At 37.7% G+C, this 27582-nt stretch overlaps 1 protein-coding gene across 1 annotated transcript; it reads right to left on the reverse strand.

Moving 5' to 3' along the window:
* E2F7 (E2F transcription factor 7) lies at nt 1-26170 on the reverse strand. Its single transcript, XM_007425233.4, has 13 exons — nt 25988-26170; nt 25342-25434; nt 19737-20015; nt 16978-17146; nt 12719-13006; nt 11880-12038; nt 11069-11206; nt 10271-10465; nt 8061-8127; nt 6905-7412; nt 6292-6544; nt 5453-5877; nt 1-3247 (listed from the first exon to the last, which is right to left on the reverse strand). The coding sequence occupies exons 2-13, from the start codon at nt 25432-25434 to the stop codon at nt 3071-3073; spliced, it is 2751 nt and encodes a 916-aa protein (XP_007425295.2). The 5' UTR covers nt 25988-26170; the 3' UTR covers nt 1-3070.
* Between the last annotated feature and the right edge of the window lie 1412 nt (nt 26171-27582).

The raw sequence follows: 27582 nt of genomic DNA on the forward strand, positions 1-27582 counted from the left end.
CTCTGATGGTTCAGGAATATGGTAACTCTCAGGATTAACTGTGTGGAACTTGCTCCTTCAATACACAGCTGTTTTTTTTTTTTAAATAATCCACCCTCAAAATATTAAAAACACAACCTCTTAATTTTTGGTTTTATTTTTATTATATTATAAAGATTAGTTCTCTAACTGAAAGTATAAAAATATGCTCCCCCAACAACAGTGTGTGTTCTTAATAGTTTTATATGCAGAGTGTAGCAAGGAACCTAAGACAGAAGTAATTTCTGTTCAGTGAAGGAAATCCACAAGCGGTTGTAAAGTTAATATCAAGATAATAAACAAGCAGTGCAATGTTATAAACATAAAGCAGCTTTACATTACAAAACACACACGGCTTTTTAAATACAGGAATAGCACCTTTTACATAAATTGAGAAATGTAAACGTGGTATGTAGATTCAAGTATATAAGTTATACACACCCTCTCCCCCCAGCAAACACTTGAGTACCAGAACATGAAGGTTTTAAAAGCCCTGAAATCCTGCACAATTTAGTGCTGTACGTACGCACCTGTGTCAGTGTAAGCTATGGACCCCTTTTTCTTGAAGCACTTTTGCCATAGCTTTATGGAAATAGTTATTGGAATCACAATTACTCCAGCATCCTATCAGGCAAGAGGCTCTTGGTCATCAAGCTTCATTCCTGCATACAACAGGGATAATCTTGCCAGTGCCTTTGATAAAAAGAACAAAATACATTTCCCCTTCCTCTATGTTTGCCCTGGATTTGATTTGGCTTTCCTCCCCAGTGTACCATAGCCCTTAGGATCCCGCTTTTGCTCATGCCACGAGAAGACCTTCAGCCTCCTTATTAGACCCAACAGGTAGAAGCTGCAAGACCGACAGAGATTGTGCTACTGGTGCACTTAGCAAAGGTTTAAACAGTTCAAACGCAGAGGAACTTCCCATCTCTTCCCAGGAAACAATGCCCTTTACTGGTCCAAATGTTCATGGCAGCATTTCACAAGCGTTAATGCCTCACAGATTGTTCTATCTGAACCCAAGAGTTTTGCGAAGCTGGATGCCTGAATAAATACATTAACCGAAGGAAGCTGTGCCAGTGAAATTAGTTCACTTTCAGTTTCCTTGTCCTATGAAACCAACATAGCCAACTTGCCCAAGAAGCAGGGAACATGAAAGGATAGTCAATTATAAAACAAAATAAAACACATTGTCTTTTATATTTGAGAGCTTTAAACCAGTCTTCGTCTTTCCCTACACTGAAACAAGGTGGTGAGAGACTGATAAGGAACAGGCACATTGCATGGTCTGTCTGCTAATAGCAATAGTCTGCTCTGAGCCTACAGTGGTATTGACTTGACAAGCTGATGAACAGAAACGCAAGTTGCTCCTTGCTGCAGTTCTTGCTGCAAGCAGAAAACTTCATTCCATTGGGCCACACTTGAATGCACACATATGTACTAGGATAAAGGCACATAAACCTGCAAATTCTGTAGTGTAAAGTATTTTTTAAATTAACAGTAAATCTCCCAATACAATTTTACTGCTGAGATTTAAGAAATGTAAGTCTTATCAAATACCCTCCTTGTAAGGTTCTTACAAGGAAATTATGTTCTCAATTTCAGCTCCACTAAAACTGTTCATCTTTAACCTTATTTTGGTAATATATTCCATTATTCAAAATTAAACATACTAAAGCCATAATTCTTCCTAAAACTTAATGAAATGATATATCAGAAAATGTGTCTGACCATAAGAAACATACATCATGAATTCAAAGTCATTCTAGGTTAAAAAAAGCCATTTACTTGATTATAAACTCAAAGTAACATGATAATTTTTAAAATCCAGTATCTGTCCCATTAAGGTATTTTAATCTATTACGTTTTTTAACACTATAGTAATTACTTTGTGAATATGAACTGCCCTCAAGTGTCAATATCCTAAACTTGTGGACTACCAGTTAAGACGTATTCTCTATTTCTCCTGTTCTTCTGTTAATTAAAAAAAATGGTGCATTGATTAATTTAACTCATATTAGGTTGCAGGTCTTCCATCTCCTACATCATATGTTCCTTCTGACCTCAATGTCACTCATGCCATAAATACTGTGCTTAAAGTGTTTCTTAATGAACATTAGGCATATTAATTGTGGAAGTCATACAACTACACAATACAGTCACATCAGTCAAAGATAATTCTTTCAGTTCCTTTGGCAGAATTGCAGATAAGATGAGCTCTGTGTAATGCTGTAAAAGAAGTCTGGCTCAAGGATTGTAGCTCACTCATATTTAAATTAGGGATGAGCTACATTTTGAAGTAAACATTTTAGAGGCTGATGATTCTTGAAACAACCTGTTAGCCTCTACAGTTTTAGGAACAAGCTTTTGTGACAACTAACGAACTTGAACATTTTGTGCAGAAAAAAAGACAACAGAAACTACAAAGTTCATTAATACAAAAATAAGTTCACAGTCATTTTGGCCTTAAAGTATTTCCTGTGAGTACATTCGTTCATTACTGTAGATTATTAGATTTTTTTCTTAACAAGTGCAGGAAAAATTGTACATCCGTCAGTCGCATTCAAGTACTCTGCAAAAGTCTGCTTTGAAGTTGCAAATGTTTTTGACTAAATCAGACTCAGCAGACTACACTACTGTTCTTGCTGCCTGTCCAGTCAACCCCCCCCCCCCACAGGATAAATAGAGCCCTTGTAAAGAGTGTTCCCACTATTTAAGTGCTAGCCAGCCCCGCTCCCCAAGTTTTAGACTTTGGATCACAGTTAAACTCGCTCATATCACTGATACATTTTATTTTTTCAGCCCTGGAATAGAATTTGATGCTTCCTTATATCTGCATCTGCATAATTAGAATTCTAATCAAAATTGATATTTATACAAGTAGGGTGATTCATGAGGGAGAAAGTTAACAATAATGGGCAATGCACAGTGGGCAAATGTGCCTATGGAACAATATTTTAAAACATTTTTTCTTTTTTTAATGCAATAATTGTTTTTTCTGTAATAAGCAGAAGACTTTTCTAAGCTACCCATATTGCAGTAATGGGATGGATCAGTCAGAGCTTTTGCTGGAGATTTCTAATCTTCTTTGAACAGAACTTGATGTTCTGCTCTGGTTGCCTTCATTTTTCCGCCATATAAGAGGATCTTCTAGGCTGCCAGGTGTCTTGAAAAATGTTTCTTGAGTTGTTGGACGCATATTCTTAGGAGTTAGTGGAGTTGTAGAAGGCTATTCACAGAATGAGACAAAACAGTTTAACAGAGATTTTATATATCAACCCATTCCCCTCCCACTCAGCAAAACTTTTAGCATTGTAAGAAATGCTCAATCCCATAGAAATGAACGCAACACTGATTTGTTAGACTTGAAACAATGGAACAAAGTTCTTATTAGAGTAAATGATTTGAGAGGCCTTACTCTGGTGGTAGAGTGTCTTCAAAGACCACTGTTTTTGTGATTGTCACATTAATCTTGTATTAATGATATTGGGTTCAGTTACCGTATTTTTCCGTCAATAAGACGCCCTCATGTACAAGATGCCCCCCATTTTTCCAACCCAAAATTAAGAAATCAATATTTTAAAGATAGTGCAGAACACATTTTTATTTAGTAATTAGGTAACATTTACCTGATACACTCGGTGGGAGAAGGTCCAAACCGTCTCTCTGCAGCTCTATTTCCAGGCTCTTTTGCATAACTGATTACATTCAATCACGAGTGAAACTGCCAATAGCTTGTCTCTGCAAACAGACTTCCTCTAACTGGTTTGTTCAGCATCAGCTGACGTCAGTTACATAAGGCTCGTGATTGGAGGAAGTCTGTTTGCAGAGACAGTATGGGCAGTTTCACTCGTGATTGGAGGCTCGTGATTGGAGGAAGCCTGTTTGGAGAGTCAAGCTATTTCACTCGTGATTGGAGGCTAGAAATAGGAGGAAGCCTGTTTGCAGAGACAAAGTATGGGCAGTTTTGCAACTGTGCGGTTCTCTCCTCGGCTTACTTCCTTGAATAAGACGCCCTTCAATTTTTAGCGTAAGGATTTTAGAAAAAAGTATCGTCTTATAGTCGGAAAAATACGGTAATCAGTGACCTGATTCTGTATGCCATCTTTATTTCACTTTGGTAGGCAAGCTAGAAGAAGGAATACCTTATGGTTGAATATACAATGGAACAGACAATGATTGAATATACAGGAGGGCTTTTGCCTACCTTCAGCTGGTGTATGAATTATAACTGTTCTTGGAGCAGAAGGCACTGACAACACTCATTCATCCCCTTGTCATTTCATGTTTCAACTACTGTGACATTCTCTTCCTGGGACTGCTCATCTTGAAACTGCTGTTAGTGAAAATTCAGCAGCCTGTATATTGGGCTGCGACAACTTGGCATTGTCATGTAACACCAATAGTGTGGGAGTTGCACTAATTTCAAATTGGCTTATGGGTACAATTCAAAGTGTCGGTTATAACCATTAAAGTCCCATGAGGTTTAGGGCCTGCTTATCTATTAGATGTCCAAATCATGCCTGCAGGGTTTTCACCTCCCACAAAGTTTTGCAGGAAGGGACTTGGGAGTAAGCTTTTTCTGCAAAATTCCCCACTTGTCAAATCAGATCTGCACTCCTGCTTTTAATATTCAGAAAACATCTGAACCAACATTCAGGAATTGAGACATGAGTAGTCAGAGGTACCTGGGTGTGAAATGAGATTCTAATGATGTAATGTCTGTTCTATTAGAGCTGTGATTGTTATAATACAATTACTTTTGTTATGCTTTTTTATGATTTGTGTTATGGTTATTGTATTATATTATTTGTATTTTGCCGCTTATTAACCACTTATAATCAAAATAATTGAAGCAGCATTAAATAAATAAATAAATAAATAAATAAATAAATAAATGTTGATAGTTGACCATAGTGCTTGAGTCTTATAATGAAAACAGAATTATTTTGGTCAAAAATTATGAGCAGAAGAATTTGTCCTCTGACCAAGGATTCTTAAGCTGAATAATAAGAAGAAGGAGGAGGAGGAGGAGGAGGAGGAGGAGGAGTCAATAGGTGGATAAAAACGCCAAATCCAGTCTAAACATCTGGCTGACTGGGTGGCCAACAACACCGTCCCCAGCAGTGTGGATATATATGCACTGCAGAATGCATGGGTCCTAAGAATGAGGTATTTCAAATATGCACAACTAAATTCGAGTTTCTATCTTCATATATGAGTAAGCACCTGAGTGGAGGACTTATAATCAGAAACTCCTGTTTACAACATAACAAAATAAAATATTTAGCAATAACCCTATGAACTTTAGTTGGCAGATATGTATCACAATTTTGGAAATAATAGAGCATCTGGCTTAAGTAGATATTTTTTATGTATGTTGAATGTTTTTGAATGTTACCTCCTTGCTTTATAATAAGCTTTCCCTTCTCACCTGTGGTAATTTCAGAAGGGTGACTGGATGTCCCATGCAAATTGATGGGTCTGTTTTAACGGAGTTGCAAGCAGATCCAAGGAGAGTATTCAGATGTACAGCTGAATGAAACTGCTGGTGTGGTTCCAGTGTAGGTAATTGTGATGAATTTGGAGTTACTACAGCAGGGGTTCCAATGAAAACAGGAGGTGTAGAAGTCAAGCCAGGCATACTAAAATTCACACAAGTGACATTTGGGAAAGAGCCAGAAGATGAAGAATGAAGTTGGCTTGTTACTGCTGAGGAATAGATAAGAGGGAATGGTGCCAATGCAGTAGATGGAACCATCATACAGGGAACATTAAGTGAAGGCATGCGGCTTGAAGGTAGGCTGACAGGAGCAGGAGCTTGGTTGGTAGGAAACAGGAAATTAAAACCATTTAATCCTAAAACAAAAGAAAGAAAGAAAAGGTATCAAGTACAGTAAGACCCTGTCTTCTCAAGGATAAAGACAAAATAACAATGGTGTGTAAACTTTCACATTCAAAACTTTGAGCTCAAAATACCATCTGAACCTCACTGAATATCACTGGATGTGTTCCAACCTTCTGAGAAATAAAACACAGCTTCAGGCATGGTTGTATCAGAATTAGAACACTTCTGGAAGAGTTAAACTGAAATGTATTAAGAAATTCAGTTATATATCTGCCATATTACGAATCTACCTGGACATTTTTCCTCAATTTTTAAAGTGTTGATGGCATTTTATTGAAAGATCTCTCTAGGAATTTATGGCTGGTCTGAAAATATATTTTGGCTGAATGCCAAGTTAACATGCATGTTTTCAGTTTAGTCCTTACCAGCTGTAGGCTGTACGTAGAGATACTGTGGTAGAAAAGATGGTTTGCCATTTTCCTGAGAAGCCTGTTCCTTTTCTTTCAAGTTTTCCTTTAAGTCTTTACTCCTATATGGTTCTTCTTGGTCCTGGGTTTCTGTTATGGCAGTTTCCAGAATGTCAGAAGTCCCTGATTCAAGTTGAAAGCCTCTTTGTTGGTCAAGGGAGCTGCAGATGTTGTCTGGAGAAGACTTTGCATCTACTGGCTGAATGGTCTTCTAAAAAAAATATACACAAATAACCTCACCTTGGGATATTCATTATTGTGTGAGACTCTGCCACAAATATTCTGTATCTAGCCTTGAAAGGTTAAACATAGCTCCTATTGGAGTCTTCCTTCCCAACTTTGAGGAAACTTTCACAGAGGTGCTGGGCAACAGGAGTTTATTCATGGAACATGCAGAAAGGAGTAAGAGCCAATATTCCTTTTCTAAATAAAAAACCAGCAAAGATAGTCCCCATAAAAGATGACCATGTGATATATAAGGGAGATGGAATCTATTATTTCATAAACACAAGAGCTATTCTTTGGGATGACTCCATGAAATAGTTTTGTATGTGTTCTGAATTCCTCTTACCTTAGATACTACTAATGAAATAGGGCCATCTCTCTGCTCCAGGCTTTGTCTTTTGGCTATAGGTTCCTCTTCAGCTGGCGCTGCAGTGGTAGGTACACATTTTTGAGAACTCCGCTTGCGATAGTTAGCTGGAGATTTGGCAGTTTCTGTTGAGCAGGGTGAAATGTGGCCCTCCAGGTCTTCACTTCTCTTTTCTGGAAAGCTTTCCCTTGGCTGGCTTTCATGAAGTTTGCCACACAACATATAAAGAGATGGAGATGGCAGGTAAACGAAAGGTTGGCTGGGGAGCACATTGGTTTTTCCAGTCTCAGTTTTGGAAGCTGGTACAACAGATGATGGTAAATTTTGATTGTTTCTTCCATTTGCTAAAGACCAATGTGGTGTGTTTGAGTTGGTCTTTTCAGGAAAGCGAGGGAAGGCATTAGCACAATAGTCTGAATCTTCTGGAACAGGAAGAACTGAGAAGGAAGGAATGATGCTCATATTTCTTGCTGCTTCAATACTTCTACTAGAAAGATTAAGGAAAATGATTGGACCAGAGTCATGGTACATTAAACTATTCCCATTCTAATATAATCTTTTTCAAACAGCTTTGGATATAACCCAAATATCTAGAGGCTTAGATAAATTAGACTATTTAGTTTAGATTATGATGGGAAGAAGATATGGGGAACTGAAAGAGATTCAGATAAGCAGCATCTAGGCAATAGAATTAGGTCTAAAAAAGGCCTGTGGTAAGTTGCAGACACAATGTGAATTAATATGCCTACTACTAGAACAAATCAGTTCCTTCACACAATAGTTAATCACTCCAATTAAAAATATCTCATTTATGCATTACATCTTTATGTAATTGACAAGGTTTCTACATATAAACATCATAAATATGATAGGTAGAAACAAATATGCTATAAGTTCATTTCATTCTAATGTCACTTTATATTGTGATATGTATATCTTCACTGTGAAGCCATAATCGGCCTATACCTAAGAGCAGCCCAACAAGAATGGCCACTGTACCCCATTCAATTCTTCATGAAACACAGATGTCTGCCCTCTGCCACTAAACTGCAGACCTCCCTCCATGGTAGATTATAATCAAGTGTAAAACAGAGCATCATTTCTTGCAAGACATCACTTTTGAATTTCTGTATACCTTTTATTATCTTCCAAGTTCTGGCAGCAAACAGATGCTAGGTTTATCATTTTGGAACAGTAATCGTCTAAGGAAAATCAGAAAATCAAATCAGTTACCAATGTGTGACTGCAATACACCAATGTGTGACTGTAATACAGAGTTATATGTGTGTGTGTGTATACACACACACACACCTTGTGATGCCTTTTTTAGAGAAACATGGGGAGCATCTAGGATTGACTAAGAGGAAAGAAAGGTCAGAGAAAATACATCCCACAATCTCTGATGACCTCTACCACAAAGGATCAGGAATACAACCTTTTATATATTTTCTAGACTTGTGTCCATAACGTGGCACTCAGGAATGCTAATATACCCACAAACACTTCCCCATTTGATCCACCTGACTTTTTATAATTTAGAAAAAAACCTTTTAATTAAAGAAATTCCAGCTTCCCGCATCTTTTTTACTTTCATTCATGTCTCTGGACCCTGAATAGGTCATGTAAACATGTTTAGAAAATAGAAACAGTAGGTTACCACCCCATCCTTTATTTGGAAATAAGTTCAGTAACCTGAAAAAAGGACAAAGGTAAACAAAGATAGGAGGTAGGATTGCAAAAGGAGAGAGCAAGATTATTTACAATCTGATAAGGTAACATACATCTGGTTATGTTACTCAGGCCAGACATTTTGGAATGGACCAAACTTTCACCAACTATTTTATGAAATTGCCCATAAAATGCCCCCCCAATTTCTATTTGTCCACTAGGTCTCCAAAGTTGGGGACCATCATTCTAGCCTTTGTGTCATTCTTATTGTCACTCACTATCCTTTTTGGGTAGTTTCAAATTAGTTTGGGTAATTTCAGCTCTAGGTATTTTCTGCCCCTTTTTACAACAATCACCCCACTTCTAGATCAGCACTGATTATTATTTATTGATTAAATTTTTTACTGCTATACTCTGCAAAGTAGGTACACTATACCTTACCTTGTCCTTCTCTTACAATCTCATTCACTCAAAGTCATGTCAGGACAATTTAAAATGTTAACTTTAGGTTTACTAAATACATAGAGCAAAGTGCTCATATATTTTATTTCTATTTGTTAACTAACACACATGGTTCCTAGGTTATCCAAGCTATGCTACCACAAAACTATTCTCCCTTCCAAACCTGCCAGTGTTACATTCCTTTTACAAATTACAGTATGAAATGGGAGCTGCAATAACTTTGTTCAGCTTGAGACCTGTGACAAGTTCCACCTCTCTATGGTTGTTATGCTCCTGAAAATTCACAGAATGCTATGTAATGTACCATGTCTTTGATGAGGTTCCTTTATGGATTTTATGGTATTGCCCCTGAAGTTGCACTGTGCTTTGATGATGCTTCAGGTAGCTTAGAAGTACACCAGAATTGCAGAAGCAATATACTACTCCTTTTCCTACCTCCAAGCTCAGCGGTAGGAAAAGGTGGCTAATGTCTGTCATGCTCACTATGAAAGGCATGGGAAATCAATTTGTGGATCTTTCTGAAGCTACTGCCCTAGCATTCAGAATAAATGTTCCAATTCTATTGCTCAGTCCCACTGTATCTAATGGAACTTACACTTCAGTGGATATTTTGCACCCTAAGACATGTGAAATACAAAGATCTCTGTAAGGTATGCACCCTGCAATTATTATCCAAAGTTCTAGTCCTGCCTTAGGTACAAAACCAGCTGGGTGACCTTGGGCCAATCACTCTCTCTCAGCCCTGGGGAGAAGGCAATGCCAAACTGCCAAACTGCCAAAATCTTGCCAAGAAAATAACAACAACAATTGCACAGACTTGTCCAGACAGTCACCAGGAGTCAACACTGATTCAAAGGCACAAATAAATAAAATTCTAACAAAGAATTAAAATTAATCAGTAGTGGAGTTTTTTGTGCTCTTTGAGCTTGGTTGTTTGTGCCTGCAGATGTTTCATTGCCCAACTAGGAAACATCAGCTGATTATGTTACCTAGTTGGGTAATGAAACATCTGTAAGCAAACCACTAGGCTCAGAGCATCAAGAACTCCACAGTTCAACCCTGAGCTACATATATTCTCTTTATTAATTAGTAGTCTAATTTTACCTTACAGACAGAAGCTGTCTTACCCAAAAATAAACACACAAACTTCTAGCTATTAATTGAAAGCTATTAGAAGAGCTATGGTTTTGGTAGAATACTTGTCCCAACATTTACCTTGCCTTTCTTTGTGTGGACTGCTTGGCTCAGAACTAACTTTTCTCTTGACCAGTTCAGAAGGCTGAGGAACGCTGAAAGAAGCATGGCGTGACAGTCGATCTTTTCTATTAGAGCAAGCTTGATGTGGAACACGTGTTGCTCTTTTCACTTCAGTAAGAGTAGCACAGGTTCGAACTTCCATTTTTGTATCACCTAAACAAATGCACTCAGGTTAGATTGGCTGGTCAAAGGATGATCTATTCTGTTATTTACTATACCATGAGGCCTGCAGTGAAACATATTATCCACTTTATTACTTTTTCTGCTCAATTTTCTACATGGAAAAAAATGAACCTATTTTTCCTTCTAACAGTATTCTTACCATAATTCATTTTTCTGCTTCCTGACTATTTGCCCATCATATGTAATGGTAAAATTACTCCTTGACTTGCTTCAGAATGTCACTGGCATTCTGGCAACTTGTTTGATAGGACTTATATTTGCTGAACAGTGTTTACATCCTCTCTCCATATCTGTTCTGTCATGTATCATTGCCATTTTAAATATTCATATGTTCACAAATTACTCACCCCTGATGTAGCCTTGGCACATCACGTGGATAGTAAAGTATTTAGATTAATAAGTAGATACTGGGCAAAACAAAATCATAGGCAGAACTATTTTTCTATCACCTGATAATGCCTATTGAATTTTTACAGGTTTATCTGGATATCATCAGTTTTCTTCATAAATCCAGAAATCAATGTAGGGCTATCTGGGAAGTGAATTGTTGGTAATGCAAAAATAGAAAAGTACCGTTATTTCCAGTGAATTCCACAGGCCCAATCCACTTGAAGGCTGGCTTACGACCTCTTTCTTCTGTTACATGCACTTTCTTTATGAGCCCAAGACTTGTCAAGACATTAGCAATATCATACAGTCTTCTTACCTTTGCTGAAAGGAAAACAGCTACAGTTCAGATGAATGAGGACATTACATATAAATGTAACAAGTTAGAAAAAAGCACTATTGCTGGAAAACTAAAATTATGGGGAATTGGCACAAAAATAACATGTCCCTCAGAATGTTGAGAGTCATTTGAATGAATAAATAAGTGGACAGACCCCTAGAAAACTTAATATGGTATATATTAAAGGATTTATCAGAGGGTAAAGTAATGCCAAGGTCTCTCAAGTTGGACTCAACCTCTGGTAGGTTCGTGGACATGACATGTAGTTTTCTTGACAACGAATCAGAAGCACAACATTTTAAGAGAACATAAAACTAATATTTCAAGTAATACTAGAGTTTTAATTTTTTAACACTGATTTTAATCAAGCAAGATTGCACATTATTTGAAATGTGTTAGTAACTTAGCCTGTGGCAAGAGATGTATTTGTTTTGTGTGACATCATTTCAGTAAACATCACAAGAAATTTCTATCACCATTTTGTTAGCATAATAAAGTTTGAAAGAGGCTTCCTTGGCATTTGTATATCATTCTTATTTCCAGTCAAAATTGCTCCAAAAAGACTAAAAAAACATATATATGTTCTCTTGTTCTGCCAATACAATCATTACTTTCCTTGCTGACCAAGATTATTCATTCCCCAGAAGCGATTCTTACTTTTAAACTTGCTGTGATCGGCTGTATCTTGGCTTTCTTCTATCAATATTTTTGCTGCTATGTCAAGAGTGACTATCTTGGTCTTGGAGACAAGGAACAGCATGACAAATTTCTGGCTCATAATCCTCAGTGACTTGTCCTTTCTGCTGTTTGCAGATGCTGTATTACAAACAGAACCCAAGTCTCAACATGTTACAATATTAACAGCCAAGAAAATATTATGAAGACTTGTGCAGGAAAAAAAAGAAACAAAATCCTTGTTGAAAAGCATGTTTTTAATGAGCAGAAAATAATTGCCTGTAACAGATGGATATCTGCACTTTAACTATCTCCAGGACAGATGAAAGGACTGTAAAATGATATCTTGAACAAGTGCAGTTGGAATGATTATTCATTAGGGATGTTCAATGCTTTGAATCTGAAACACCTTGTCATATCCTGCTAGTCCCTCCTTAACTCCAACACATATTTTTCTGGGATGACCCAGTTATTGTATACACCCATGAAAAATCATCACTACTTGAAGGAGGGTCTGACAGGTGTTGTGTACATGCCCATACCTATTCTAAAACTTCACTAATGCTTCAGATCTGACCTGCTACACTTCTCTATTATCCATCTATTATATCGGAACACAGAAGCATGGCATCAAGTTATGAAGCAATGGCTATAACTTGAGGGCAAAAGCACAAGAGTTGCTTAAATGTGATTGACCACTTGAATCTAAAGAAGACTATCATTTGAACGTAATGATTTATTTTAAAACTTAAAATAGAATAACATGGCATATACTTTTTACAGACAATTTTTAATATTACCAATTCCCTTCCTTAACTTACCAGACGGACAATCTGTCTCTGAGAAGTCAAGCAACTGTCGCTCTTGGAAATCTATAAAGCTCTCTTTTTTGTGTTCTCCAAATCTACACTCAAAGTCGAGTTCTTTCTGCTGGAAAGAAGTCATAAGTTCTTCATATTTTTGTAGCTCTCCTATTTCTTGGAGTTTTTTCAGAGTCTGGCTCAAGCTGTGACGACCATGCCAACAATACTGATTCTTAGCCACTCGGCTAACAAGATCAAGAGATTCCAGGACATTCACTATATCGTAAATCCGCCTGCGTTCAACTCCTAGATGTAGGAACCAAAGCATAACACAGAGAATATAATCAAAGCATTGTAGCAACAGAATCTTTGAGAGGGAAGACAAATGATGGAGGTTCTATTTCTAAATGCAGGGATCCCAAATTTTCCTCCTTAGCATCCAACTAGCTCTGTACATGAGGGGTAACAGAAATGCTACTATTTTGATGAGATTGTAATTGCAATAGTTTATATAATATTAAAAAAATAATATGGTAGTATGACAGAAACTTGGCCCCTAGGGGACCATTTATGGTAGTATAATTTTAAAAAATACTGCTGTGGATCACTCCTCAATAGAATGTGCAGAGCAGGTGTCAGAAGGCTTGTAGATCATAAGTTGCCTCCACACCACTAATATTATCCAGTTGCAGGAGAGAGCTACAGTAAGTTGTAGATTATGCTTTCACTGCACAGTGGGATTTTGATTTTGGTCTTATGCCTCCTGCCCAGGAATTTTGTATGTCCAGAACAACTGGCAGCGATGCTACTCATGTCAATAAATGTTTGTATCATTAATATAGAAGTGACCGGGTACCAAAAACTCTGGAAGTTAATGTGCTTGATTGTGAGGTAGCTATAAATACCAAAGTGCAAAAGGAATACTCTTTCTTGATAATAAACCTAACTGCAATGGAACTTCCTTCTGAGGTGTCATGCAAAGGACTGCATTGTAATCAAACGAGCAAGATCCCTTTTCATTTAAAGACACTCATTTGCAACTGATCATGTAAGAGCAATTCTCTATTCTATGTAATGTGGACAGTTGGTGTCACATTGGCTCTGTTTAAAATGTTATATTCTAATATGTTTGTATAAACAAGGAGTTACTGATCTATGAACAACACCCTAGAGCCCTGTCAGATTCCATACCCAAGTTCAGCTTAAGAAAGGATTGCCAATCCTGTATAGTGTTTCCAAGGGTGGACACCAACAATCTCTTAGAAGCAATTCATAATTTCTAAGTTCATATATATAGAGAAATGTAAATACTGAAAAATTACTATGCAAGAAGAATAGCAATCACAGATATGGTAGGTAGTTGCATTAGTAACTGTAGCCAGCAGTCTTAAGAGAAAGTAATAGCCAGATTGTGCTAGAGCTCCTATTAGGACTGCTTTCTGAGAATCTGAATTAGTTCCAGTGACAGGGAATTTTCAGACAAAGTCTATTTTTTATGCCAACAGCAAAAATGTCTAATATTCCTTAGTGAAAAGAACATGGGCTCTATGAGATGTATTATAAAAGGACTTAAAATGTCTCATAGTCTTGGAAATGTCCATACATTATCCTGTGAACATAAATATATTGATATTTGTAATGTTCAGAAAGAATTATACAAAATTGAATAATACTGTTGGAGGTAAGAAGCCTAGCACTATTACCCAGCAGTAATGCAACTTCAGGTATTATTATTACAAGTAGCAGCAACAGTCACTCCTTATTCATGACTCGAGTCCGAAAAATTTGAGATGGTTCACCTTGGAATATACATTGTGATGCACATTTTTCTTGAAGTTGATACAAATGTCAATAAAGCTAAGAATTCAGCTGGGAACACATTACTTTGAACCTGTGGTATATATACTTCCACTTACTATTTATTCTCCATATGAAGATTTACATTTGGAATAAAAGCATTCTTTCTATGTTTCACTACCCATGACTTAAACTGAAGGTGGCTGCATTAATGTGAGTTTGGGGAACTATAAAAAGTGTACATTGAGAGATCTGCAGGTACTTTGCCTTAACAGCAGATCTGGGGGATATAAGTCTTCACTGAAAATAATTTACTGCTCTTATCATATTTCTTGAGGCTTCATTTCTTGTTATATTTTTCATTAAACTTCCTACAGAAGAGAAATAACATTGCTATGCAAAACATTTATTTTAAGGCAATCTGCTATACAAACAACAAAAATGAAAAAAAAAGTCATACAAGCATATAATTATATGAAGCCAGAGACACATCAGTGGTCCAGTAATACCAGCTCACTTATAAAGACTTGGTAGCCCAATTTTGTTTAATGTAGTCTTCCCCAACCTGATATCCTCTTACTGGGTTGGACTACAACTCACAGCCATCTTGGCCATTTCATACTCAGCCTTGGGTGGCGATATATTCTGTGGAAAACTACCTCCTATCATTGCCCTTATCACCAGAGTAGGCCCAACCTGGCCTCATACCCTATTAAATTGTATTCACTCCTTGTCTTTTTTTAGCATTACGTTAGGGATCTCTATTGCTATTTCTTCAATTAACCAAGGGGACCTTCTGGACTGATAAACAGGGAAAAGCTGCTCAGGTGCAACCTCTAGAATATGGAAGAAACCAGAATACTGGATAGGATACTTTGGTTTCTTCCATATTCTAGAGGCTGACCAACCGCATGATGGAACTGCTCATGAAATTTCTGAGATATTTCCCAATGGTTTCTGAAAACCAGAATGAGTCATAAGGCACCTTGGGCACCCCATTTTAATGGGTTCTCCCTCCTGCAGGGGTTGGTGATGTGCACAAGCCTCAAAGTTATGAGAAAGAGATCTGTTCTTGACAAGGTGCTAGTGGCAATATCCTCCAGAAGATCACATCTCTGGGGTAAATGTCAAATCAAGTGGGGCCCATGATTATCTGGGATAAGTCCATTGTTGTCATGGTGGCTATGAAATCCTGACCCCATTCCTTAGGGAGAAAGCTGGAAATTCTCCAGCACTTCAGTTTCAGGAAATCAACCACCAGCCCAGCAATGAAGTTAAGCAGCTTGGGAAAGGAGGCTGCTGAGCAGCAGGCTGGGCAGTACAACAGCATCACTTCCAGTTTATCACTCAAGCTCAGCTTCACAAATACAGCCACACATCTGGCAACCTCTGGAGCATTTGGTGACAATCAAAATCTCCTGCAGGATTATTGCAATGCCCCTCCCCAGCCTTAGCATCATAGGTAATATAACCCCTGAAACCTGGGAAGGCAATTTTGAGACAGGGGAAACTCTTTCTCATCCTCACCCAACTAGGTTTCAGTAACAGGTGCCAGGTCTGCCCTCTTATCCACAAGGGCTACTGGTTTCAATGAAATTTGCTTCCAAATAACTGATTAGGTTATTGATTTATTTAATGGTATTTATACACCAATCTGTAACATAATTGCTCAAGTCATTCATTACAGGAATGGTTTAGAGCTTACAGCCCAAGAAATTAGTTAAATAATGCTTATTTTGGTTTCGTCTGATTTAATCCCATAAATTCATCTCCTGTGAAGAAAATGTTACTTTAGATTAAATACTTTCCTTGATGATCTTATTGATAAAGAACACTCTGGAGATTATGCGTGGCTTTCATTTACATCACTGAAAGTTTGTATCAAGAAATTAGAAGATGTAAATTGAGTTGGCTTAAAATGTGGACCATATGAAATCACTAAAAGAAATATGGAAGTTCTACAACTGATTATAAACAAATTATATAGTCCACATTTTAAAGCAAATCAACTCATTTCACATTTTCTAGACATTAGGTGGGTTGAAATAGTTTGGTTTTCATACTTGCCCAAATTAGCAATGCACTTAGTGGTTTCAAAAGCAGACTAAAAATCACAGTATATAATGCATGATATGATTATGTGTTGATGTGGAAGGGAAACAAGATGGACTTAACAGTGAACACGTGCCTGTGAAGTTAACACCATGAAACAGACTGATTTGAAACAGACGCTTTCAACTATGATTTCTCTATTGGAATGCTTTTTGGACTGATTCCTATGAAGGAATCACTTGGCAACATTACAAAAAATTCAGCAGCACTTTCTAGGAAAGCTAAGTAGAACACATGCAAATTACACAGAAGCACAATACATTTAAATAAGGCATATTCACAGCCCTGATGCCTGATATTAAGGTCAATATTTACTTCATTAGGAACATTCATTTTTGCAATCAATATTGTTTTGCCTGCATACATACCAAGACTGGAAGCCACTTCATCCAAAGAAATTGTTGTCTTCTCTGCTGATAAAGGGTAACTAGGATAGCGAGCTAAAAACTTTTGGCACAGCAGTCCTAAGCTTTTCTGTTTTCTGCTGGGTCTTTGCTTTTCATATTCATCTGTAGTTCCATCATCTACAGTATCACACTAGAAACAGATAGAATGGTCCTTTACAGCCATCTGTTACAGTACGCCAAAGCATTAGTTATATATAGTTGATTACTAATACACATACAAAGTGTTATATATGCTTTAGAAACTCATTTCTGAAAGCTAGATAATTTCAGCTGGCAAATTACATTACTTTTTTTTACTACAAACTGTATTAATATTCAGAAAAAAAATAATTTAGAAACATATTACTATACTTAGATAGGAAGCAGATTTGGTTTAGTGAAGTGTTTCACCTACAGTCTGAAACAAAAGCTTGCTCTGGAAAACCCAGGGAGAGTAGTTCAGCTCTCTGAGCAAGAACCATCAGCTAATTTGGTATTCATACATTTTATTCTTTCCTATATGAAAGCTTCTATGATACATATTTTCAGAATTGTCCTCGCTGGAATGAGAGAATAATGTTTTCAAGTCAACTACTGTCATCTCAATACCTCCTTTGGAGCAGCTGCTCAAATACTTCACAAGTAGATCTAAAGCTTAGGGACCAGCCCACTTTAATTTAGACTGCTTTGAGGAAATGCTTTATCCAAGATACCTATGGCAATGCCTGAAAGCCTATGCAGCATATTAAGCTGCCTTTACTGTCTGTCCCTGCTCATCTTCCTACTCTCATATACATCTCTTTTTCACAGTACCAAAGCTAGAAGTGTAGGGTTAATCTATTGGTAGACACCATGAGACCCATAAGCAGGGACATCTGCGGCAAGTTGAGATTTTGTCAAAACGATGAAATGTCTGTCATGATGTCGCAACAAAAGCTCCACCCCTCATGTACTTGCATGCAACATCGCAATGCCAAGTACAAAAGGGGGAGACTGATTGTGGCTCCCACCCACTAACTCATGGATATCTGTGATAGTAAGTAGTGATTCCTAAAATAGCATTGTAGTAAAAGTGAAGGTTTTGGGGAGCTAAATTGAATGAATATGTTAATTTTGTCTGGGAATGTTTCAATCTGGTTCTAAACTGATTGCAAGATTCTACTTAACTTTTTATGACCTTTCTTATTCTTAAACTTTACTAAGCATTATACACCAATTAAAAATGAAACACAGTAGGCCCTCCTCATTGGTTTACAGCAGTGACACAGGAAAGGGGGAAAGAGGAAACAAGCTATTTCTAGAAGGAACAGAAGAAATAGTCTCAGTAACAGAATCCCATGTTTTAACACCCAAAAGACAGTTTTCAAATCTTCTCACACTTCTGAGTCCCAGGGCTCCTGCAGTGCATTTAAAGACTTTAAAAAAAAAACCTAGCCCTGAGAGCTTTTATTTTCTTGAAAATTTATGAATGCATTTCTCACTATGAGTGGCCTGGGAGTGACAATTCCCAATAAGTTTAGCTGCCTCTCAAATCACTACATTTAATAAATTCTATATAGTACAGGCTGATTGGTTAATGTCCTTCCATTTTAAATAAATTATAGAATAAGGACCAACTTTTGTTTTAGTTACTATTCATGAATGCAATGACTGACATACTGTACGTAATTCTGTAATAGTATTTAACACAATACCCACTATATTTTAGTCTTTAAAAAAGAGGCCTGGTTCACAACAGTTGGGTTTGCCTTTTCTTATGTGTACTTTTGTTTTATAGCATCTAAATTAGAATCTAATACCATAGTACCTGTGACATCAGTAGACGAGATCCAGGGACACCCCACCACTGTTTTAAAGAACTTAAAACATTCATTACTTTTAAAAAAATTAAACATGGTAAAAAATGTGTGAGAAAATTAAGTCTTAAGTCTATGCATTGATAACATGAGATCTCAGTCATTTGAACCTGAAATGGTTGCTGTCCATTGTTCTAAAGCTTCCATGGAAAGTGATCTCATATATTTAAATGCAGAGAGGAAGTAATTTATGACATAATAAATCAAAACTGCATGTAAGGAGTGAAGTGTAAATAGGACAATGGCTGAAAATTATTACTGTAAACTATAATCCATTGTAAGAATTGCTTACAAAGAATTTAAAGCCCGAGAAGGTGCAGCAAAAGGGAAATGATAATCCAGAATAGAGGCATGCAGAATTCAGATCTGAAGCAAGCAAATCTTGCTTTAGATCTGTCCTAGGCACATCTGCTGTACTTGTCAGCAGCTTCTTGAAGGGATCATACCTTGACCTGGGCTCACAGGATAGCTACATGCACAGGCTTTGAAAATACATCTTTGAGTTCAGGAAGTATAACAGAGATGGCAATAGGTTGTCACTGCCCTGTGGCTGGTTCCTTAACTCCATCACACATATTTCTGAACCTGCAAAGCTCCCATGAGAGCCCAGGAAAAAACAAGGTTCCTTTAAGGAGCTGTAAAGAGATACATTAAAAACACACATGCTAGATACATCTGAAACACGCTTTGCCTGCTTCAGATCTGAATACCACACGGTAATAATCCAAAATAAATTATACATAACTAAAGAGAACAGAATGTAAATAAAGGTTACTGAGGTTGCAGATGTTAAGCAACAGCCGTTACATGCCTAAAGATAATATTATATAATTCAAATAGATAGCAGTTTAATTGTGACAATTTTCTCTGTGACAGGTCAGTTACCTGTGAGGAATCAGGGAGAGCATCACTGAATTCATTGTTCTCAATTGGTCTGAAGAGTTCTTTTTTCTTTTCCCTGTCCCGCATGTCAGGGCTAGCAGCACTAATAAGCATCTTTAGGTTAGCTGTTGGAGTCCATGGATCTGCTAGAGGCCTATCTGTCAGCTTCACAGGTGTAATTGGGCTTCTCTCAGGAGTACAATTTTTTTGTTTGGACAAATCGATAGGCTCATTTTTCATGGGAGTCTTTGGGGTCATTCTGGGTCGATCAAATATGTTTTCCTGTTAGAAAGAGGAGGCAATTGGAAAATTGAAAGGCAGCCAATTAACATTGCTGGACATGTAAATATATAGTAATTCCCAGGTTGTATGACATTCCAGCATCATACCAAGAATGACCTGCTCAGTACTTGTCAGCCTTACCAGGTAGACCACTCAGGAAACACAACCAGATAAGCTAATTCTACTTTATTGTAAAGCTACATTAACAGAATCTTGCAAGTCTGAAAGTACAATTCTCCTGCTGTCTCCTTTACAGTCCAAGAAACTGGGGGGGGGTCCCCCTTCTGAGCCTCTTGCCCCACCTACTAACCAACTGCAGGCTATGCTGCCTATTATCTGACTGTTTCCCAGGCAGCATCTCTTTGCCCTGTCTCCCAAGGACTTTCCCACATGCCATTACATCACCCAAGGCTATCAATGGCTCCTAGCCAAGATGACTAGATATTGCTTCTAGTATTGAGGGTAGTACACCTCTCAGAAAGGGTGATACTGTGCTCCTGTTCTTCTCATAGGCATCTCAAAACCATGTGGCTGACTTTCATGGGAACAAACGTGAAATAAGATAGTTCTAATCACATAAGGCTCTTCAAATGGCTTGCTCTGACTTTTATAGGAAGGGATAGAGATTACAATTTGGGAAGATAAGGAACCTACTCAAACCTCAGACATTTAAGTCACAAAGGATGGAGTCAAGTTTAGATCAATTTTTTTATTCATATTGGGAAGGAAGAAAACTAAAGAGCTGACTTGGAGCAAACCACCATCTAGGATCTTAGACTTTCCAGCTTCTTCAAAAAATACTTCCTAGAGGAGATGTAATGTATAGGGCACATCACATACCTTCCAGGCATATGAAGGCTCTTCCTGTATTTAATAAACATAGGACTTATCCAAGCATTGTGCTTGGCCATGATTTACTGTGGATGGAGTGGTGGGGACCAGAATATGTAATTTTATAATCAGAGAGCAATGGTTAGTGTCTCTAAAATTAATGCCTCCATATTTGAATAAATATGAATAAATGACATTCATTTAAATTGGACAAAATAGTTAGTGGCCTACACAGGAGGACACATCTGATTGGAGCAAAAATACCCATTCCAGATTCTGTTGCAGATAATATACATGGAGAGTCTGACTATTCCAGGCAATAGTTTACTTTTGAGAGAACTTAGTTAAAGCTATTTCTCTGCATAGCCTCATGTCATTTTCATATATACTGTTTCTTGTTCGTACTAGAATGTAGCAGTACTTAGAAAATTATTTGTAAGTATTGACATCTGATTACTTATACCGGAATTCCAAGCAAAATCAGCATTAACATTGTGCAATTAATCTTCCACTCATCTTAGAAAATATAAACATATATCCAACTGTACTGAAATCTTGACTATAATTAACTAAGTTAAAATACATTACCAAGTTGAGGTCAGATAAAGTATAAAAAAATTAGTAAAGGCTCAATGATTTATTTATTTCTTTTTAAAAAAACAAGGTTTAAAGTTACAGGTAACAGTTGCAAAAATATGTATAGATATCTAACAAAATTCTCTGATGAAATTCTCTGATGTAGTAAAGGCTCATCTTTGCTGTATATGGCATCACATCACATCTTGCATTAGTTAATTTACTAAATTGCATATTCAGTTTGATCTTAAAGACAGAGATGTGTACAATAATCACTTGATTTTATATGCTACTTCTTCTATCCCTCTGGTAGAACTTGTTTTTTGTATAAAGAGTGCAAGACTTTGAGGAAGCATGAATAGAATTTCCATCTCTCCTATCCACCTCTTGTTATTCAGTTCTGTTTGCAAGACATCCTAGTTTAGGCTGAACTGAAGTACCAAATCTTATTTGTTAAAAGCTTGTATTAGTACAAGTGGCAATATCAGTACAATGCCTTTTACTTAAGTATTATGCAACTGCTTAGAATGGTGGAACTTTACAAAGAAATGTTATTGAATTATTCTTATTAAGATGTCTAGCTTTGTTGAAGGAAGCATTGCGCAGCAGTCAACAAGCATTTAGACTTGTTTTGCCTGCTTAGTTGGTTAGTTTGAGAGATTCATTGTAGATAAAGAGTGTGTCAAAGGAGTCAAATCTGTTAGCAACCTGAGTGGGTTGAGCAGAAGCAGTTTGATAAAGAGAAGCAGATTATGCCTGTACTTTTATATATTAATCTTTTTGGGTTTTTCCCCCCCAGTTTTACAAATAACACGTAACTTTCAGAGCTAATAGTTCCATCAGCCGCTGCACATTTTTAAGTACTACTTAACAGGAGAACCTTGTCACTGTTGTTAGTATTTAAAACCATCTGTAATGTGATATTTTGTTCAACATACAAATGTTGTGTCTGAAGACCCATAAGAGATTTGCCTGTATTTTTGTTTTACTTTAATGAAGCTGGAGAAAAGTGCATTAAATTTATTGGAACAACTTTTTTTTAAATGATAGTGGTTTTTTTAAAAAAAACACTCAATTTGCCTTTTCTAAATTGCATAGCTAAAGCTGCATTTGTAAAATCAAAATAATTACTTGCATTAGTGAAAGCAGCTTCAAATACCAAAATAGAGAAACTGTTAAGCATCCAGGCTTCCAATGCTACTGAATCAATCAACACAGATTCCCATGCACAAACTTCATGAGAAAATTGGCATTTTCCAGTTTGGTCTGGTTCAAAGGCAGTGCTAATTAAAATTCTTATTTATCAGGAGAGAACCAGGAAGACTTCATTTCATATAAATTGGGGTTCTTAGCTTGATTTCTTCTAAACAAGCCTGAATCAACTCTCAAGTCTTTTGTTACACAGTGGTCTTACACACTCAGTTGGTTCCACTTTCAGTTGATTCTAGTATTCTCAAATAAGCAGCACAGCAACAAAAGAATTATGGAAACAAGGGGAGATATTGAGAAAATTGACTGAATTTTAAAATCTTATAACTCATAATACTGAACATATTACTGGGCACAATTTATAATCTATTATAACTCAGAAACAGAAGAAGTTAAAGATTGTATGTTTAATAGATGCAAAATCTGAGTAGAGTTATAGAGATGGGACAGTAAGAATTTCAATGGAAAAAGAATATTAAGTTCACCTCAAATATACTTAGAACTGGTATAAGATATTTTATTGCTGGTCTATTAGTCCAGTCATGATTGTTAAAATGAATAGCTTCTTTTCCCTGAAATGGTAGAAATGCAATGAAGAGAGTAGATCTTCCATATGTTGTAGGAATGTTAAAACTCTCAACAATATTGGAAATTAATTTTTTGTAGAATAGAAGAAATTTTGAAAGTTGTAATTCCATTCCAAACTTTTATTAAATTTCACCAAACACACTCCTTGAAAACACATTGAACTGGCTTTATATATGAAAACAGCTGCAAGGATTTTTATATGCTTATTATTGGAAATTATCTTTGATCCCCTCTATGGATGAATGGTTAATTAAACTGTGGGAATATACTTTCATGTCTAGAATAACTTTACATCTAAAATCTGATGTACAATTCAATCTTATTTGGAAACCATTTCTGGACTACAGTTCTATACATGGATTTGTGCCATATCCCAAATTTTGGTTCTAGAGTTTATATTTTAATCTGACATATAATCTATACATTATTTTTCAATTTATTGTTTATTATTTATAGCTTTCTTTCTGCCTCTTATTGATTTCAATTGTGATACAGTTAAATAGAGACAAGTCTTGACTAGAAATTGGGTATGAAATATCTTATAGTATTCTAAGTTATTAATGGTATTTTAGAATATATTAGCCATATGACATTTTAGATTTGCTGGTTATTCGAGATGCCTTGGTCATTCACCTGCGTTCTATTGCTTATATTGGTTTTTCCCCTTCCTTACTATATTTCTATATTCTTTTAAACTGTGTTTGTATCAGTACTATTTCTTTTCCTTTTTTCTTTAAATAATAATAATAATAATTTAAAAATAAATAAGCCAGAATCATAAACTGGTTTGTTTTGTTTCTGCTGACAGGTAAAGTCAAAAGCAATGAAGTAGCAAATGCCAATGTTTGCTTGTTTACTATTATGCCTTCACACTCAATCTTATCACAAACTTTCAGTTTAAGAAGAGACACCTATTTACCACTTTCCTTTATGTTTGCCAGAAGCATCTCTGTAGATTAATTTCATTAAGATTGCCTCCAAATATTGGTCCACAAAGGCCCATTTTGCTCTTCCCCAAAATTGGTAACATTAGTGGTTGCATTTACATATAATAATAATTAGAATAATAATAATAATAATTTATTAAACTTGTACATCGCCTGATTCCCAATAACTCTGGGAGGTTCATAACAATCAAAGAAATTACAATGAAATCAATAAAACATAAAAGATAAAATATGGCAGACTTGATGATGGGAGGGATCTCACTCTCCCTCGGCAATGGCCTGGCTGAAAAGTCAGGTCTTCACAGCTCTTCTGAACAATAGTAGAGTGGGGTCCATCTGGACTGGGGGGGGACCTCATTCCAGAGTTTAGGCGCTATCCTGCCCAGCCAGGATGACTGAATAAGCCACAATGGCTCAGTTTATATATTCCAGTTAGCCAGGTTAAGTATATGGTCTGCTACCAAAATGTGGTAACAAATTGCTAAATTATAGTGCTGTGTGTTTTGCAATATTTTAAACAAATAATAGGTACGTTGAGCATAACAAACCTATTTTACTAAAAAAAACCCACAACTCTTTCGACTCCCTCCCAAAATACTGAATTTTAATCCCAACACTCAGCTATATTACTTCTACGCTTCAAGTGGCCTTTGGAACCTCCTCAAAACTTTTTAAAAATGTTCTTCCTGGTTGCAAAAGCTGTATCATCCCTGCACTAAACCACAGGTTGGGTTTATGTAACTTGGTAAACCTAAAGCAAACAAAATATATTAGCCTAGAGTAAATTATTTCCTAGCCCCTTAACAGAGCAGAGATACCAAATTGATTTAAAAAAATAGAGCTAAGGCCAAGCTAAGAATTTAGCATTTTAAGAGAAAAGTACTCAACAGAAAAACAGTTGCAAGGTGTGTGGGTGGATTAGGACTACTCTTCCTTACTTTAATGGTAGAGCTAGTTAATAATTTAATGTAACAATAATTATCCACAGAATATTGCTGTAAACCCCTTCCCCCAACTTTATTGTTTGGCTTCATCAGTTCTGAATGTATCAAACCCACCACAATTTGAAACTTCTGGGGATAAAGCAAAAGACAATTTAAAAGAAAGCCCTATCCCTGCCAGCAGATTTTAAAGTAAAGAACTCCGAGTTTAGGAATCCAGCTCTACCTACTTACCTTTTGTGCACTTTCCCCATCTTCGTTTGTGTAATCTATCTTCCCGTGTCTCGGGCTAATCAGGTCTTTTAGTGTTAAACAATTCATCTCCATCTGTAAATGTGGAAGTAGCTCAATATCTTCAGCATCTTACATTCCCCCCTCCCCCACAAATTTCAGGTCCCGTATCCCACTTCCTCCCGCGAAATTATCTGAGCAAAAATTAGGAGTTCCCTAGGCGCGCAGAATTTACAACCAACCAAGCAGCCAACCAAAAAAGTTTGGCTTGAGCAGAAGGCGCCTGAGAATGAGCAGCCTCTGGCGAATCTGTCATTGACGTTCAGAGATACTCAGCCGGGATCGGTTACTTTTGGCGCAAAGAACCTGGACGAGGAATCCCGGCTTTGAAAGGAGCGGGACTCCGCAGGGCTCACCTCCCAGATCAAGGCGGGCACAATCCGGCTCGGCCCGTGCCCTGAGAGCGGGAGAAGGACCCCTCTCCCGGCTTAGCCCCAACGCCCCAACGGAGAAAGGCAATTCCCCGCTCTGCGGCGAGGTGGGAAAGCTCTGGGGATCAAGGCAACAGGGCCCCGAAAAAACAAGCCCGCCCTTCCCTCTGCCGACCACCTCCGCTCTCCTTCCCGCCCCCCGGACTGCAAAGGCTTACGTTTCTCGACACTCTTTCTCAGCGGGATCCCCTGGCTTCGGGCTCGGCGTCTCCAGGCTCGCTAAGGTCACCCCTGAGGGACATCGGAGATATTCAGAAGGGAAGAGGGACCCCGAATCCCACCTGCAACCTTTACCTCCGCCGCCGACGCGCCTCTACCGGCCGCTCCGCTACTGCCCTGGAGACTCCGCTAGGCGCTAAAGCTTCTATTCTGGCGCCTTGGAACATATTTTTACAATCCGGCCAATCAGGCGTTTACTGAAGGGGCGTCCCTCTAAGGTTCCCGCCAATCAGCTTAAAGCTCTGTTCGGAGAGTTGGCGCTAGACTCGGCGCGCTCTGTCTCAAGGTCCCGCGTCTTAGCCCTGGCAGCTCGGGCTGTTTCCCCGCCGCCGCTGCCGCCCTCTCCTCCTCCTCCTCTTCCTCTGGGTACCTGGGAAGCTCGAGGCGTAATTTAACAGTAAGGAGGGAGGGCAGGGCCGCCCAGCTGCTTTGTTCGCCAGGAGTGGATAGCTCAAGTGCAGCGCTGAAGAAGGGGGGGATGAGGCAAACAGATGGAGCTAAGAAACATGAAACTCGGGGACGCTGTGGAGGCTGGCGGCGACCCTTTGGTTTTCCCCGCTGCTGCAGTCTGCTATTTTGGCTTGCCCTTTGCGCTTCCTAAAAATCACTTTGGAAAGTTTGGAAAATGCACGCCCGGACACGTCCCGAAGAGCTTTGCCTCAGGAGTTGGTTCCCTGCTGATCCTTAGTAAAAGGAGAGTTAAATAAATTGCTAATCTCTTTTTACTGACAGAAGAGATTCCGAAAAACAGGCAAATTCATGCATACACTAGTTGCATGGTGCAGTGCACGATGCCGACAGAAGAAAGAAAATAACCTTGAAAATTCACCCATGATTTCACTTCTTACTTTCATACTTAGGGCATGATGACGGTTCTTCCACATGTTACCAATTTCCTGTGACTGGAAGAAAAGGGCCTTGAGTTGTAGACCCGTGGTCAGACTATTGTGCATGCAAATTGCATCTGGAAACACTGGTTGTGCTTTCTTGTGTGTACTCAAATGACAGAAACTAGTTGAACTGCCACAACTGCATGCCAGTTCCTTGTAGTTTTCCAAATGGCCATGCAGTGATTAAGTGGCAGATCTAGTTTACAAAGGATTTGGGGTGGGGTGGGGCTCTCCAATGCCCCCAGTGAAGTATACTGTAATATGTTTGCTAACCCTTTGTGTAAGATGGAAAATAAAGCCTTTAAAATAAGTGTGAAGTAATTCCAAAAATTAATTATATGCATGTTTTAAAAAATGTATATGGAGTATCCTGATGGTACCAAAATGTTTCTATGGGATGAATGTCGATTAAGATAGGACTTTTGATTTCCAATTGTGTTGGTAAACCAGACCAGAGACTATAGTGATTTAATGCATCCTAAGGACACCAGGCTGAAAACAGTTATGCTGTCCAAGAAAACAAATCTTCAGATTTGTAACTGAAGTATATTATAGACCTAGATAATGCCAAGCAAATTATCCAAGATCTAGTGGCACTTCTACACACTTATTTAGGCAACAAATACACTTGTTTTTCTGCCCAT

The sequence above is a fragment of the Python bivittatus genome, unplaced genomic scaffold, assembly GCF_059951505.1.
Source record: "Python bivittatus isolate LINGU-HERP-01145 unplaced genomic scaffold, Pbiv_v1 ctg000330_np1212, whole genome shotgun sequence".
In the NCBI taxonomy this organism is placed as follows: Eukaryota; Metazoa; Chordata; class Lepidosauria; order Squamata; family Pythonidae; genus Python; species Python bivittatus.